The following is a 14,326-nucleotide window of genomic DNA, read 5'->3' as shown; positions in this document are numbered from 1 at the left end:
TATGTTTCATTCACTATTTGCTTAATGCATGCATCTTTCAATGCACATGAATCATGAATGCAATTTTTTTCAGTTTAACAATCACGTGCAGCCTCAGAATTATCATCTTTTATGTTTTCTGGTTTAGTTGTTACCCTACAGTTAATTGATATTTTGCATTAATTAAAAAATGAGCTAATTTTTAAATTGTGTTAGGTCTAATATATTTTTAATGTAGGTTCTTCTATCATCATATTTTTAAATAAATAATTTTTCAATTAGCTCTTATTACATGATAATTTATAAAATAAAATTGATCATAAAATTTATTAAAATAAATTTATTTGAATAAGTTATGTTAAAAATAATTGATGAAATAAGTTAAAATAACTTGTGAGAATTATATATTGTTTTAATAAATTCTTCGTAAACTTTTTCAAATGGCACGTGATCATTCATTAGTAATAAAATTAAGAGCTAACAAATAGATAAATAAATTTCTAAAAAATAGAAGAATATAAATTAGTATTAACTTAGAAAATAAATTTAACACACGTTTTTATATTTCTAAACTAAACCATTATCTATTCATTGCGTTATTTTTTACAAGTTGAGACTTTTACGTGCATATAAGTTAACTATACACGGACCAGAGTGGTGCTCACACATTGCCAACTTCACTTGAAAGTTAACTATACAAGGTCTCTGTTTTCTTCTTTTTGGGTGGAACCACAAGTTTCTTTTTTTTTTATGCGACTTAGCAATTGGAGCTTGTGGAGCAGAGCCCCACGCTTTAAAGTATGGAGCTGGGCAAAGACTTCAACTCGAATTTAGATAGCTTGTAATTTTATTTTTGAATAATATTAGCAATATATTTTTTTAGTATACTTTTTTATAACACACTTTTTATTATTAATTAAAATTTTATTAAAAATTATATTAGTTTCACTTTTTTTCACTCATAAATTAATGTTTTAAATTTTTAATAAATTTTAACTAATAATAAAAAGTATATTAGAAATAATGTTTTAAAGAATATTTTCCTATCATTCTTCTTCATTCTTTAATTAGGACAAGAATAAGTGGGCAGAGGATTAGTGGGTATTTAGTGTTATGTGGCAATGGAATTCAATGGGCATTAAGCTAACGTAAAAACTTCTCCTTACATTGTTTTCTTCCCACATTTTCAAAGGGTAACAATCACAGCCTAACATGTGGTGTACTACATCATCATATTTTTTCTATTTTACTAAACTCATTTTATAATTAATCTTACCTGTTTAAAATAGTCAATTTTTATCAAAAAATTATTTATTACATTAAATATAAAATATAATAAATATGTTTTAATAAAATATAGTTTATTTAACATTTAAATTCAATTTTAAAGATTGAAGTTAATATTTGTTTTATTTTTTTAACAAACTTTAGTCACTTTATTATTGACAGCACGTGGAATCGGAAAATTGAAATACAAACCAATTCAATTATTATAATTTAATCCAACATGTTTTATATATTCAAATTGTATTTAAAAATTTAAAAGTTGTAATTTACTCGAACAAATCTAATTAATTGATTGGCTCTAAAAGCTGAGGTGTCGAGAAATTTCAGAATCTTTTCATAAACTCGAAAGAACGCTTGAAATTGAACCTGAAAAGTCGCACAAGCCAACTTATTTTAGATTATGGGCTTGTGGCTGGCCCAGCCTCATATTGCCCTTTTGTTTAAAATAAAAAAAAATTGTAAAATTTTCAAGCTTGTTTAAAAATAAATAGGCACATTGACCAAAGTAAATAAATAAAATACGAATTTAATGTGCCTATTGCTGATTCCCTAAAACCACTTTGCAATTGTGTTTTGACATTTTGGTGCATACGGGTGAGTATTGTTATTTGTATATTTATTATAGCTTAGCTTCGATCTTTCTTGATTACTTCCACTACAACTTGGGTTGACATGGAAGACACAGGTTACACTCTAGATGGCACAGTGAATCTTCGTGGCAGGCCTGTGCTTTCTTCTAGAACTGGGAAACGAAGAGCTTGCAATTTCATTCTTGGTAAATTACTTATGAGCTGTGTAATTTTAAGTTTTAGATAAAATGTTGATTTGAAAAGGTATTAATGCATTTTGCTTCTTGCTAACAAGTGATTATCACTATATTATGACTCATGTGACAATGAGTGTATTACTAATGCTAGTTTACCAAGCATTGGAAAGATTTGCCTACTATGGGGTTGGTGCCAATTTGGTGAATTATATGACAACCGAACTCCACAAGGACTTGGTACCATCAATAACCAGTGTGAATAACTGGTCAGGCTCATCATGGATAACTCCATTACTAGGTGCTTACATTGCAGATTCTTACTTGGGCCGTTTTTGGACAATCACTTTATCGTTGATCATATATGCTACAGTAAGTTGTAGTTTTCATTTTGTCTTCATTAACTTTTGCATGCTATTTGACATTGGATGGATATCTCGTTAATAAGTCAAGGACACTAGCAGTGTGAATTTACGTATATTTCAATACTACTAATTGTATTTTCTAAGTTGCATCGACGTTTATTCGTGTTTTAATGTGTTTATATATATATATATATATATATATATACACACACACACAAGTTAAAAATTAATAAATATTTTTTTTATTGAAAATTGTATTAAGAAGAAAACATGAAAATATAATATCTTCTACTACAACTACCATTCTTATTCTTTTCATTTCTTGAAATAAAACTTCTCACATGGTATATCTTAATACAAGGGTATTTTCACAGGGACTTGCGCTTCTGGTGTTGACAACTTCGCTGAAGTGCTTGAAACCAACATGTACGAATGGAATTTGCAAAGAAGCATCTAACATACAACTAACATTATTCTATTTATCAATATACATTATTGCAATTGGAAGTGGAGCAGTGAAACCCAACATGTCAACTTTTGGTGCTGACCAATTTGATGATTTCAAACCCAGAGAGAAAGAGCTTAAAGTTTCGTTCTTTAACTGGTGGTCGTTTAACACTGCCTGTGGCACTTTAGCTGCCACTTTGTTTGTTGTGTACATTCAAGAGAGATTTGGATGGGGATTGGGTTATAGCATTTCAGCAATTGGTATTCTACTTGCCTCTTCTGCCTTCTTTATGGGCACCCCAATATATAGACATAAACCAAGAAAGGGAGAGAACCGTACAATGGACTTCATCAGAGTCCTGATTGTTGCTTTCAGAAATAGAAAACTCCAGCTTCCTAGTTGCCCTTCAAAACTGCATGAGTTTGAGTTGAAACATTATATTAGTAGTGGAAGACGACAAATTCATCACACTCCTCGTTTCAGGTTCGCTACTCACTACTCAGCTCTTGCTTTTACTTGTTTTAGCTTGCGAATTTCAATTGAGGGTATGCTTAAGTTTCTTCTCTCAACACTGGACTCTAATTCTATCTTGATAATTGGTTGCATGATTTAAAATGGCTCAAATAATGCATTAAGAAAATTGATGAATATTGACTCGTATTTGAAGGAAAAACATGAACTGATAATCACAAGGTATATATATATATATATATATATATATATATATATATATATATATATATATATTCTTGTCCAATTAGTATGTGCTTTTGCATTTTTACACTAGAATTGCACAGAACCGTTATAACTACACAATAATTTATGATTCTAATTTCTAGCACGGGAAGGAAATTAAATTTCATTAAAACCATATAAAATGGGTTTGATGGAAGGATAATATAAGTCTATAATTGTTGATCCTGGAATACTCACGAAAATAGTCACTATGTTGAAGTATTTTTTATGGTTGTAAATTAAATTTCAGATTTTCATTCACAAAACTTGTTGGTAGGAAGTGCTTATGCACAGACATAAACATACAAAAATGATACAATTCTTCAATATTCCTACTGATTTAAGTACTATACTTAAATTGCCAAATTTGTGTCTCAAGGTTCTTAGACAAGGCTGCAATAAAAGAAAGCAGAACAGAAGTCTCAAATCCCCCATGTACAGTGACTCTAGTAGAGGGAACAAAGCTTATTTTAGGAATGCTTCAGATATGGTTACTTATGCTAATTCCTAGCAACTTCTGGGCAGTAGAAGTAACCATGTTTATCAAGCAAGGCACAACAATGGAGAGGAGCCTTGGCCACAACTTCCGTGTACCAGCAGCCTCCCTTTGGAGCTTTGTAGTAGTCACCATGCTCATTTGTCTCCCCATTTATGACCATTTCTTTGTACCATTCATGCGTCAAAAAACCGGCAACCATAGAGGAATCAAATTGCTTCAAAGGGTTGGCATAGGAATTGGCGTCCAAGTCATAGCTTCTACAATCATTTATGCTGTAGAAATTCGAAGAATGGATGTCATAAAGAAGGAACACATAGTTGGAACTGAAGAAACAGTTCCTATGAGCATATTCTGGCTCTTGCCTCAACATGTTCTACTTGGTATTGCCAACACATTCCTTATCACTGGCTTGCTAGAATTCTTCTATGATCAATCACCAGAAGAATTGAAAGTCTTAGGCACAACCTTCTTCACCAGTACCATAGCTGCTGGTAACTACTTTAACAGCTGTCTAGTGGCTATGATAGATAAATCAACAAAGAAGATCGTTGGTAAGAGCTGGATAGGCAACAACCTCAATAATAGTCACCTTGATTACTTTTATGCCTTTCTTTTTGTGATATCTGCACTTAATTTTGGGGTCTTTCTGTGGGTATCAAGTAGATACATTTACAAGGAAGAAAATACAACAGAGGTGAATGATATTGAGATTTTGAGAGCCGAGGAGAATGAACTACAGTTAGTAAAAGCTTGAACATTAGCATCTGATATAGTTAAAAGTATCAAACCAGACATATAGCAAAAATGGAAAACCCAAGCCGTGATTCTGTTACTATAATACAGTTGCTGTACCTATTCATGTGTGAAACTGTTACTGCAATTAGTATACCGAAATTAATGAGCAATAAGTGTAACTAGCATTTCCGGCAATGTGTGTCTGATCACAAAAGCATTTAGCATCTAGAATCATTACCCGTCGTATCTCACCCTTTTACCATTATTAAGATTGTGCAGAGCAGATTAGGATAATGATGCAGAATAAATTTAAATTATTTGTATTGTTTTTAATGTATGAATTGGATGATACTTTATTAATTATGTTATTTAGGATATTGATGCCTTTTCTTACATTTAGGACTTTATCTCTAATCCGTATTTTAGTTATAAAAGATTACATTTAATTAGAATTATGCACTTAATTAAGATTTATATAGGATTTCATATTTAAATAGCATTTATTTAAGATTCTTTATTTCTTATACCCATCTAGAGCCGGTAAAATGGGTTGGCCCGATAGATTGAGTCCAAAAAATCAGTTAAATAGACGGATTTGAACTCTAAAAAATAAGGCCTGAAATTATCTTGAGCTATTTTGGTCCGATCCGAATAAGTTTGGTACCCGATAGGACTTTAACTGGGTTAGTTCATGCAGGTTCAGACAGCCCATATATATGTATTGAGATTAAACCTTGAGTTTAAAAGAGTTTGAAAGGGAACATATTTTAGTTTCAAAACCCTAAAATTACAAGTCTAAATTATATACTTTTGCACCGTTACAAAAATAATAAAAAAATAAACTAATAGCCATTTACAACTTAAAAAAAATAAAAATAAATAGTATAATACAAAAATTAGACATAAAAAACGAGTGGTCTATTAAGTTCTTGCAAAAATAACTTAACATGGTATGTTACAAATACTAAAAATAATAATAAAAAACAATGATTTGATGTTATAAAAACAATAAAAAAAAAATGACATGTTACAAAAATAAGAAAAAAAAATTATTTGAATTGTCGGGTCAGCCCACATAAGCCCGTAACTCGTATAGGGTAAGGCTTAAAGAGTAAAAATATAAGCTCATTTTTATCTTGAGCTAATTAAGCTCAATCCGTCTGAGCCTGCTACCTGTATCGGGCCGGGCCAGGTCAAGCTGCCCGTTTTGACAACTCTATACTCATCTTATGTAAAGAGGACTTTTTGCATAATTGCTTTAAAAAAAAAAACCTTGAAGATTATATGAAACGTGATTTCAAGAAGCACTTTGTTCAAGAGTAATAATAGATTCATGGGCTAATAAGTTTTATTAATTACTAATAAATTTATGTTGCATATTTATATAATCTACTCTAATGACAAAAATATTATCAATTATAAATTATAACACTATATATAACCTATCAGACTTCGTCAACTATTTTATAAATTTAAACTTACTTATTTAATTAAATAAACTTTTTTACAAGCTTATGCCCCATTTGTTCTGTCAGTCCATTTACTCGCAAGAAATAAAAACTTTCTAGCTCACCGCCGCATTCCTCAATTTTGGAGTGGGAATATGTTACTGTTGGTATATATAAAAAAATTTAGTTGTACCTTTATATCCCTTTATCATGATTAATGTGTATAATTTTTTATTTAATTTGATTTTTTAATTATTATAATTAAGTCCTTTTGTTTTTTTTGTTTTTACATAAATTCTTAAAATTCTCAGTTTATATTTAAATAATTGAGAATTTAAAATAACTTTGGCATCTGAAGTGTTTTGAAAGGATTATGACGGTTGAAGATTTGGTGAAATATTGATCAAATATAAGAAAAGATGTGAAAAATAATATTAAGATTTTGAAGAGGGAAAAGTTTTAGAGATACTTAGAGATAAAATTTGGATAACATGCAATACCTGTATGTTTTAAGTACGTTGAGCCCATAACTGATACAAAGGGTAATTTATTAATTTATTTTGCTATTAATACAAAGGGTAATTTCAACCATAAGATCTAGTTAGGGCAAATGAAATGAAAGAATGTTTTAGTTGCGATATAGATAAAACAAAAACTGGAAGGAAAATTTTACTGCATAGATTAAAGATATGCAATGTGTTTGAGTCAGAATATAATAAAAACAAATATTGTATATTTGGGTTAGTATTAATTATTTTTTACAGCGAATAAAAATATAATTTACTCTTAAATTATAATGCATCTAAGTATTTGATTACAGAAACATGTATAAAAGCCTCACAAAAGACAGTTTGGGTGAAGATTTTCTTCATCTAGCTAGTGTTGCTGTTCTTAGTGCTTAGTCAATCTCATTGTTTGTATTATATAATACGTAAAATTAGTGAGACCATATTTTATTACGAAAGATATCTATACAATAGTACTTGAGTCAATGATAATATCCTAATTCCTCTTGGTCATAAAAAAGAAGAGAATCTAACGTAACAAAGTAGTTAAAATAAGTTTTGAGTGACTAGTTCTAGAAAGTAAACTATGCAATACTACTCGAGTCAATGATAATATCCTAATTCCTCGATCTTCAGCTCAAAAAAGAAGATTAGCTAACACAACAAAGTAGTTTAGATAAGTTTTTAGTAGCTAGTTCTAGAAAAGGCAATAACTCTCTTTTGACTTTTTAAACTTTTATAAAATGAGCAACGACCAAGGAACAAGACATCTTTTTGCTTTAACATGCAGCTGCGTGATCATTGTGATCTTTGACACTTTCTATATTCCAAAGATGGGAATGTGAACCCAATCAACTGAGTAAGATGCTACTTTGAACTTGAACACTTAATTAGGTAGAAAATTGTATGTCTGTCCCCAACTTCCATATTTTAAATTTAGAAAAAATTACCAAATATTTTGTATGTTATAGATGATACGTTTAAATTTAAATAAATTTAGAATAAATAATTCAAAACCATTTAAGCAATATAGACATATGCAAAATTAATTAATATAGGTATAAGTTACTTTTAAAAAATTGAATGGGCTAGCAAGACCGGAAGAGAAACATAAAAATTTGATGTAAAAGAAAAACTAAAAGTAAAAAAGAAAATTTTGAAACATATGCAACTTAAAGATGCCACTGAACATGTAGATTAACTGATATTATATCTTGAATTTAAATTTCAATGAATATAACTATGTTAAATACTCAATTTTTTATATATACAATCTCTATAAAATTATATAGTGTTTCATTATATTACTTTATTTTAATAGATAATACATTTTTAAAATATAAATAAATATCATATTTTTTATAATATATTTATAAATTTTTAAATTATATGAAATTTAATATTTACCATAAAAATAGTAAAAAATAATTCAACAGTTAAATAAATTAATCTTACATTTTATAAAATGTTATTAAATTGTATAAGTATTTAAGTTTGATATCTAGTATTAACATGTTTAATTAAAAATAATACTTCCGATTTAAATAAACTAACTATATTAGATTGTTTTTATATTCTAATAAAAAATACAAATTATCCCAACACTTTGTGTACAAGAATACATACATAAGTTACATAACTTTAAATTACATATGAAAAATTAATATTCATCTCAGCAGCTCTAAAACGGGCCACTCATTTAATTTTTTGTGAGTTCATCAGTAAAATTTTTTATCCATTATTCATTCTTCACTTTACCAACTTCTCATACATATTAAAATAAAACAAAATGGTTTTTGCAGCAAAAGTTATCAAGAAAAGCACAAGTATTTGTATATAGTTGAAAATGTCATCTTCTCTATTATCTGTCGAGTCTTTTGATCGAGTCTTAATCAAAGCAGAATCTGTCAAATAGAGAAGGCCAAACCGGTGCACTGTGCAGTAGTTTACCAGCCGGAAAAGTTCCTGAAAGTCTATAATATATTAATAATGTTGCTTTGAAATTTGGCATGGCCACTGCTTTTTATGTAATTTATAAAAAAAAAATATGTAGCTAGATTTTTGTTTTTCACAATTTTATAAAACTGAGTTTATAATATTGCTAATGTTTTAAATGATTAAGTACTTTGTATAGCTTTAACATTTCAAAGTATTCATACTAAAATCTTAACTAGTGATTTTTTATGCATTGAACAAGCATTATTAAATTAAAATGATCTAATAAATAATTTAAAATATGTTGTATGATTATTTTAAAATGTTTATAATTTTTTCAAAATATTATAATTACTAACAAGAAATATTTATATATAAAATAAAATTGAACAAGAATAAAATTTAAATTTAGATTAATATTAAATTGAAATAAATATTTAAAATAAAAATACTTAACATGGTAAGAAATAACTAATTCTTAAGAATATTTTTATTTGAGCAAAATATTAAAAACATTCTTGCTTAAAAATGTATATAAATTCTAATAAAAATATCAAACCTTTTGAAATATTATATCCTCTTACTATTTTAGCCTGTAAATTTTCTCACTCACGTAAAAAGTGAAGTGTGTCTTTTTAAAAATATTAATTAATATTTAATGTGAATGAAAAAAAGTTATAATTTAAAATAGAAGAAAGCTATAACATTATTTTTATTTTCTTTTTCTAATTCTGTGAAGAAATGCTGTAGGACCACATGTTACCCGAGAAACCTACAATGCGGCAATATCCAACCACTTATCAGAAATTAAGCTCATTAGCAATTACTTAATTAATCAAGGGCGCATCAGGTGGCACGGAAAATTTTTATAAGAGAATGTTAATAAATATATTAAAGTTATTAATCAATAAATTTAAAGTTTTAAAAATATAAAAAATTATTATTAATTTTTTAATAAGTTTATTATGATTTATAATAAAATATTTATTTATTAAGTATTAATTAATACCCTAAGTACGTTCATTCATAATACTCTTAAGTACTTATTTTTAGTTGCTTAAAAATTTATTTAATACTGTTTTTATCCTTAAAAACTATAATATGTTCAATATGACATATTTTATTATAGTATAAATAATATATTTTAAATTCAAATATATAATGTAAGTAAAGTTATATTATTGAGTAAACTTTTACTTTAATCTCTAAAATATACAGTGTCGTTTAAATTAATCTCTTAAATTTAAAAGTTAAAAATTTAGTCCCTTAAAATTAATAATCATCAATCTTAATTCTTACTGTTGAGAAACATTAAAATTGAGTAATAGAGTGATGATTTGTCATGTTAAGTGATATGTGATAGTCTATTTTCAACACAAAATAATGTTGTTTTTAAATTTTTATAAAATAGTTCATTTTCATCTATGACTTTTAATATTTTTAAGCAACAAAATCCTTTCTCATCATCTATTCTGTCTTCTTCTATGACATCTTCTTTCTTCCTTTAACCATCACTATAATGACAACATTCATACTGCAAAAGTCTTTCGTCTTAAAATTTTTAGTTTCATAACCAAATTTAAGTCTCAAATCTATCATTGAACAACCAATTGTGATTGATGCAATAAATAAGTCTCATATGTAAGAAAATGAGTATATTGACTATGTAAGTTTTTTGGAATCTATAATTATTGATCACGCTGTTAATTATGTTCTCTTTTAAGTTTCTCTGCTATAAATGAAAAAATTATTTATTTATTGTAGTCATGTTGGTCCTTTTTTATTAAGGTTAGTAATAAAGTTCATCTTAAGACTTTTTGATTTTTTTGGTGTTTTCAAATTTGTCTCTTATAAAACCTTTATATATATTTTTTTACAATAATTCATTTGAAGCTAATAAAGGAAAGTTGTCACAGTCTTCCTTAAATATATTGTTAAAAATGATGGTTTTATTGTTCTTACACTTGCTAATCCATTGGAGTAATGACTAAATAAAAAAAAAATGTCATGCAAGAAAGCAAAATAAAAGACGATAAGAGACTTTATCATTATGTTAAAAATTATAGATAAAAATAAATTATTTTTAAAAAATTTTAAATCGATGTCATTTTGTATTAAAATAAATTATCATATGACATTTAACGTGACAAATAATCAATTTTATTATTTAATTTTAACTTTTTTTAATAGTAATTACTAATGTGATTAACGATTATTAATATTTGGGACTAAAATTTCAAAATTTTAAATTTTAAAAACTAATTTTAGTCAAATTTTGTAGGGATTAAAGTAGAAATTTATCCTTAAGTTGATCATATTAAATTTATACAAAATGAGATGAAAAATCTCTTACACTCATTTAAACTTAACTAAAATGCCATATATAAGAGCTAGAATAGTACTATAATTAATAAATATTTGAAATTCTTAAATAAAATGAGCCTTAGGAATTATCTTAATGAAAAGCAGTGTGGAGTGGTGGGAGATTCGTTACATACTTGATCAAACTTCAAATGGTTGAATGTGAGGAAGTTTCAAGCATGGCTTTCACTTTCTGAGGGTCAAAAGAACAGGCTTCAAGTTTTCTAAATAAAGACACTATTCTTAGCCTCTGCAATCTGCATGACAGATTTATCGAAATTAAAGGACAAGGGACCCACATGTGGAAGTCCACTATCATTCACAAAATAAAGGGAAGGCCCGAACGGGACAAAAACCATAAAAAGGTCAACATCCATTAGAAATCCCTTTCTTTTGTAACTCAATCTTCGATTTTCTTATATGTATTTTAAGGTTACACGACCCAAAAAATTATTTATAATAATTTTTCACTAAAAATTATAATGATAATATTAAATATATTTTTATTAATAATAATAATTTATTATTTATTAATTTTTTATTATATACCTCTAACTATATATAAAGAAAACTGTTTTATAATATCTCTAGTCATTAATCATCATTATGGTATTCTATCCGATCTTTAAAGAAAAGGGAAAATATTAATTTTTTAAGTAAATATTCTTAATTATAATTTGTTTAAATGAAAAGAATCAAGCAATAAATTATCGCAAACATGCTATTTTATATCTCATTTATTTTGTATAAAAGACTATATACTAATCTCAAGTTAAAATAAGCATTTTATTCCTTTTCTTTTTCTAAATCTTTTCACCCAAACATGCTCAATGCTATTTTTTATATTATTAAATTATTTAAAAAATTTAACTGTATAATAAAAAAAATGGCACTAAGAAGATTTACACAGTCAACCAAATTGATAGTAAAATATTTCTATAAGAGGAAGATTCACTGCCAAAAAAATGCTCTTTAGGATGAAAGTATCGTGCATGAAATGTCACGAACTTATACCTATAAATGTGTTTCTTTATTATATTATTTTATTTTAACGTATAATATATTTTTAAAATATAAAAAAAGTACCTAACCTATTCACATCCTCACTAATTAATTTAAAGGCTTAATAGGTAAAATAACAATACTAAAAAATAATTATTAATAAAATATGTTAAACATTGAAATCGTCCCTGTTAATATTATTTTTTTAATAAAAATAAAACATTAATTTAAAATATTATGAGTGTACGTTAACAGTATAATGATATTACTTAGTCAACTAAAGTAGCTGCTTCATTTTGACAAACACTTTAAAAGGAGATGAGAATTGAATATTTGGAAAAAGCAAGATGAACCTTAGATAATAAGCAAAAGCCAAAGTATGGAAATTTAACAGTCAACGCTATTTAATTAAGAATGTCTACGAACTCACAGCGGCTAGTGAAGAATAATAACGCTCCATCGCTAACGGTGTCAGTTAGTTGTTGCAGAATACTATTTGAAGGACACCTAAGGAATGTTTTAGAGAGAGTATTTGGAGGGAAAAGAAAGCAGAATATTTTTTTTAATTTTAATTTAAAAAATTATATATTATTTATTATAATAAAAATATAATTAATATATTAATTTTATGTTAACATATTATTTTAAATTTTAAATTTTAAATAAAATATTAACTTTAAATATATTTTTATTTAAAATATAAATTTATTTTCTTTCCCCTCCTTTTCAAAGTTTCTTTTTCTAAATAATTTATATATATATATAAGTGTTATTTAATTTATAAATTATTAATTATTACATTTTATTTTAAAAAAACAAAAAATAGTAAAATAAAAAATTTAAATATTTAAATATTTTTGTATAAATATCTAAATAAAAAAGTTGAACAATGATTGCTTTATAAATATATGTATTTATGTATTTTAAATCAAACAGCTGCTAGAGGTGTTCGTTTGTGATTTGAAGCATTATTTTGAAATATGTATACACAAGATAAAAAGTAATTGACTAAAAATAATTATATATGATATTAGTTTTTAGTGATTAAAATAATAAGACTTTCAATAATCATTAAGGGCTCAGGTGAAAAATATTTATCTACTTCAAAAATAAATAATAAATAAATAAATAAGAAAAAATCACACCAGGTTCGTTTATATTTCTACCATTAAGTTTTGACATCAAACACAACATATGAATTTTCGTTTTCAGCACTAATATAGTAGGATTAAAAAAAAATTACATGTATAAAAAAATGTCATATACTAATAAAAAAAACAATCATTAAAATTATTCCCATTGGTATAATTTTTTCATTAAAAAATTATTTAATTTATATACATATATTATGAATTTTTATGATAATATATAATGTATTATATAAAAAAATATTAATATAAAATTATTAATTAAGATTATGTTGTTAGTATATGACAATGTTTTTAGTAAGGTCATTATCAACTTGATTAGATTCACTCAAGATTGTTAAAATATTGGTATTTTAAATAATGAATAGTATAGTGAGGTGATTGTTAACAATGCTACATCATGTCAAAGAATAACCCGTGACTATTAGTCATGTTGGTGTTACTAATAATAGTTTTATAACTCAATCGTAAGAAGCTATACTTGAAGAGTTTAAGCTTCCGATCTCACTGAAATCAGACAAGAGAAGCAGTTTCTTTCTTACTTCTCTTGAACGCAATTATATGATTGCTGTGGGCAACATTCAGCCAGCAAAAGCTGAAAATAAGCCATGAAAACCTGTGGAGGCTTATTTGTGCTTGTGGCATTCACACGACAAGGTAAAACCCGCGTTGAGACTTAGCTAGGCTGGCCAGCATACAGATAAGATAATGAAATTGCAAAAGTTATTTTCATATATTATTTTGTTTAAAGTAACAAGTAACCTTATACCAAACTAATATTCTCAGCTGTACTTTTTCTGTTTAAATCGAAGTCAATTACGCATGACTAATTAAGATTATGCTCGTTTTAGTGCTTGGAATCTTTATTTTAATTAAGTAGTCAAATTTGCCTTTGGCTTTGTTCTGTCTTGTTGCATGGATAGCATGAAAAATAGTTATTTTTATACCAACATTTTCGATTATATTATATAAAAATATCATACATTTTCTCTTCTTTTTTTTTTCTATTTTTTATGTTTCACCTATTTAACACCCATTTAATCAGAGGGAAGGAAATATTTTTGGATGAAAAATGTCACACATCAAAGCGTTATACGATGGGCCCCTACAGAGGA

The 14,326-nt window shown here is 26.5% G+C and overlaps 1 protein-coding gene across 1 annotated transcript; it reads left to right on the top strand.

The window, feature by feature from the left end:
- The first annotated feature begins 1,938 nt into the window (after nt 1-1,938).
- Nucleotides 1,939-4,830, top strand: LOC113853208 (protein NRT1/ PTR FAMILY 5.1-like). The gene is made up of 4 exons (XM_027483706.1): nt 1,939-2,041; nt 2,184-2,401; nt 2,769-3,325; nt 3,957-4,830. The coding sequence occupies exons 1-4, from the start codon at nt 1,939-1,941 to the stop codon at nt 4,828-4,830; spliced, it is 1,752 nt and encodes a 583-aa protein (XP_027339507.1).
- The last annotated feature ends 9,496 nt before the right edge of the window (nt 4,831-14,326 follow it).

This window comes from Abrus precatorius, unplaced genomic scaffold (assembly GCF_003935025.1).
Source record: "Abrus precatorius isolate BTA unplaced genomic scaffold, Abrus_2018 Scaffold10, whole genome shotgun sequence".
Lineage (NCBI taxonomy): Eukaryota > Viridiplantae > Streptophyta > Magnoliopsida > Fabales > Fabaceae > Abrus > Abrus precatorius.
Note: the sequence above shows the minus strand (reverse complement) of the source record. Positions and strands in the feature narration are given on the sequence as shown.

Bases quoted from the DNA above. Each gene is read 5' to 3' on its own strand.
- LOC113853208 (XM_027483706.1), top strand. From the start codon at position 1,939: ATGGAAGACACAGGTTACACTCTAGATGGCACAGTGAATCTTCGTGGC. The intron at 2,402-2,768 runs GTAAGTTGTAGT...GTATTTTCACAG, and splicing joins CGTTGATCATATATGCTACA to GGACTTGCGCTTCTGGTGTT. The intron at 3,326-3,956 runs GTTCGCTACTCA...TTGTGTCTCAAG, and splicing joins CATCACACTCCTCGTTTCAG to GTTCTTAGACAAGGCTGCAA.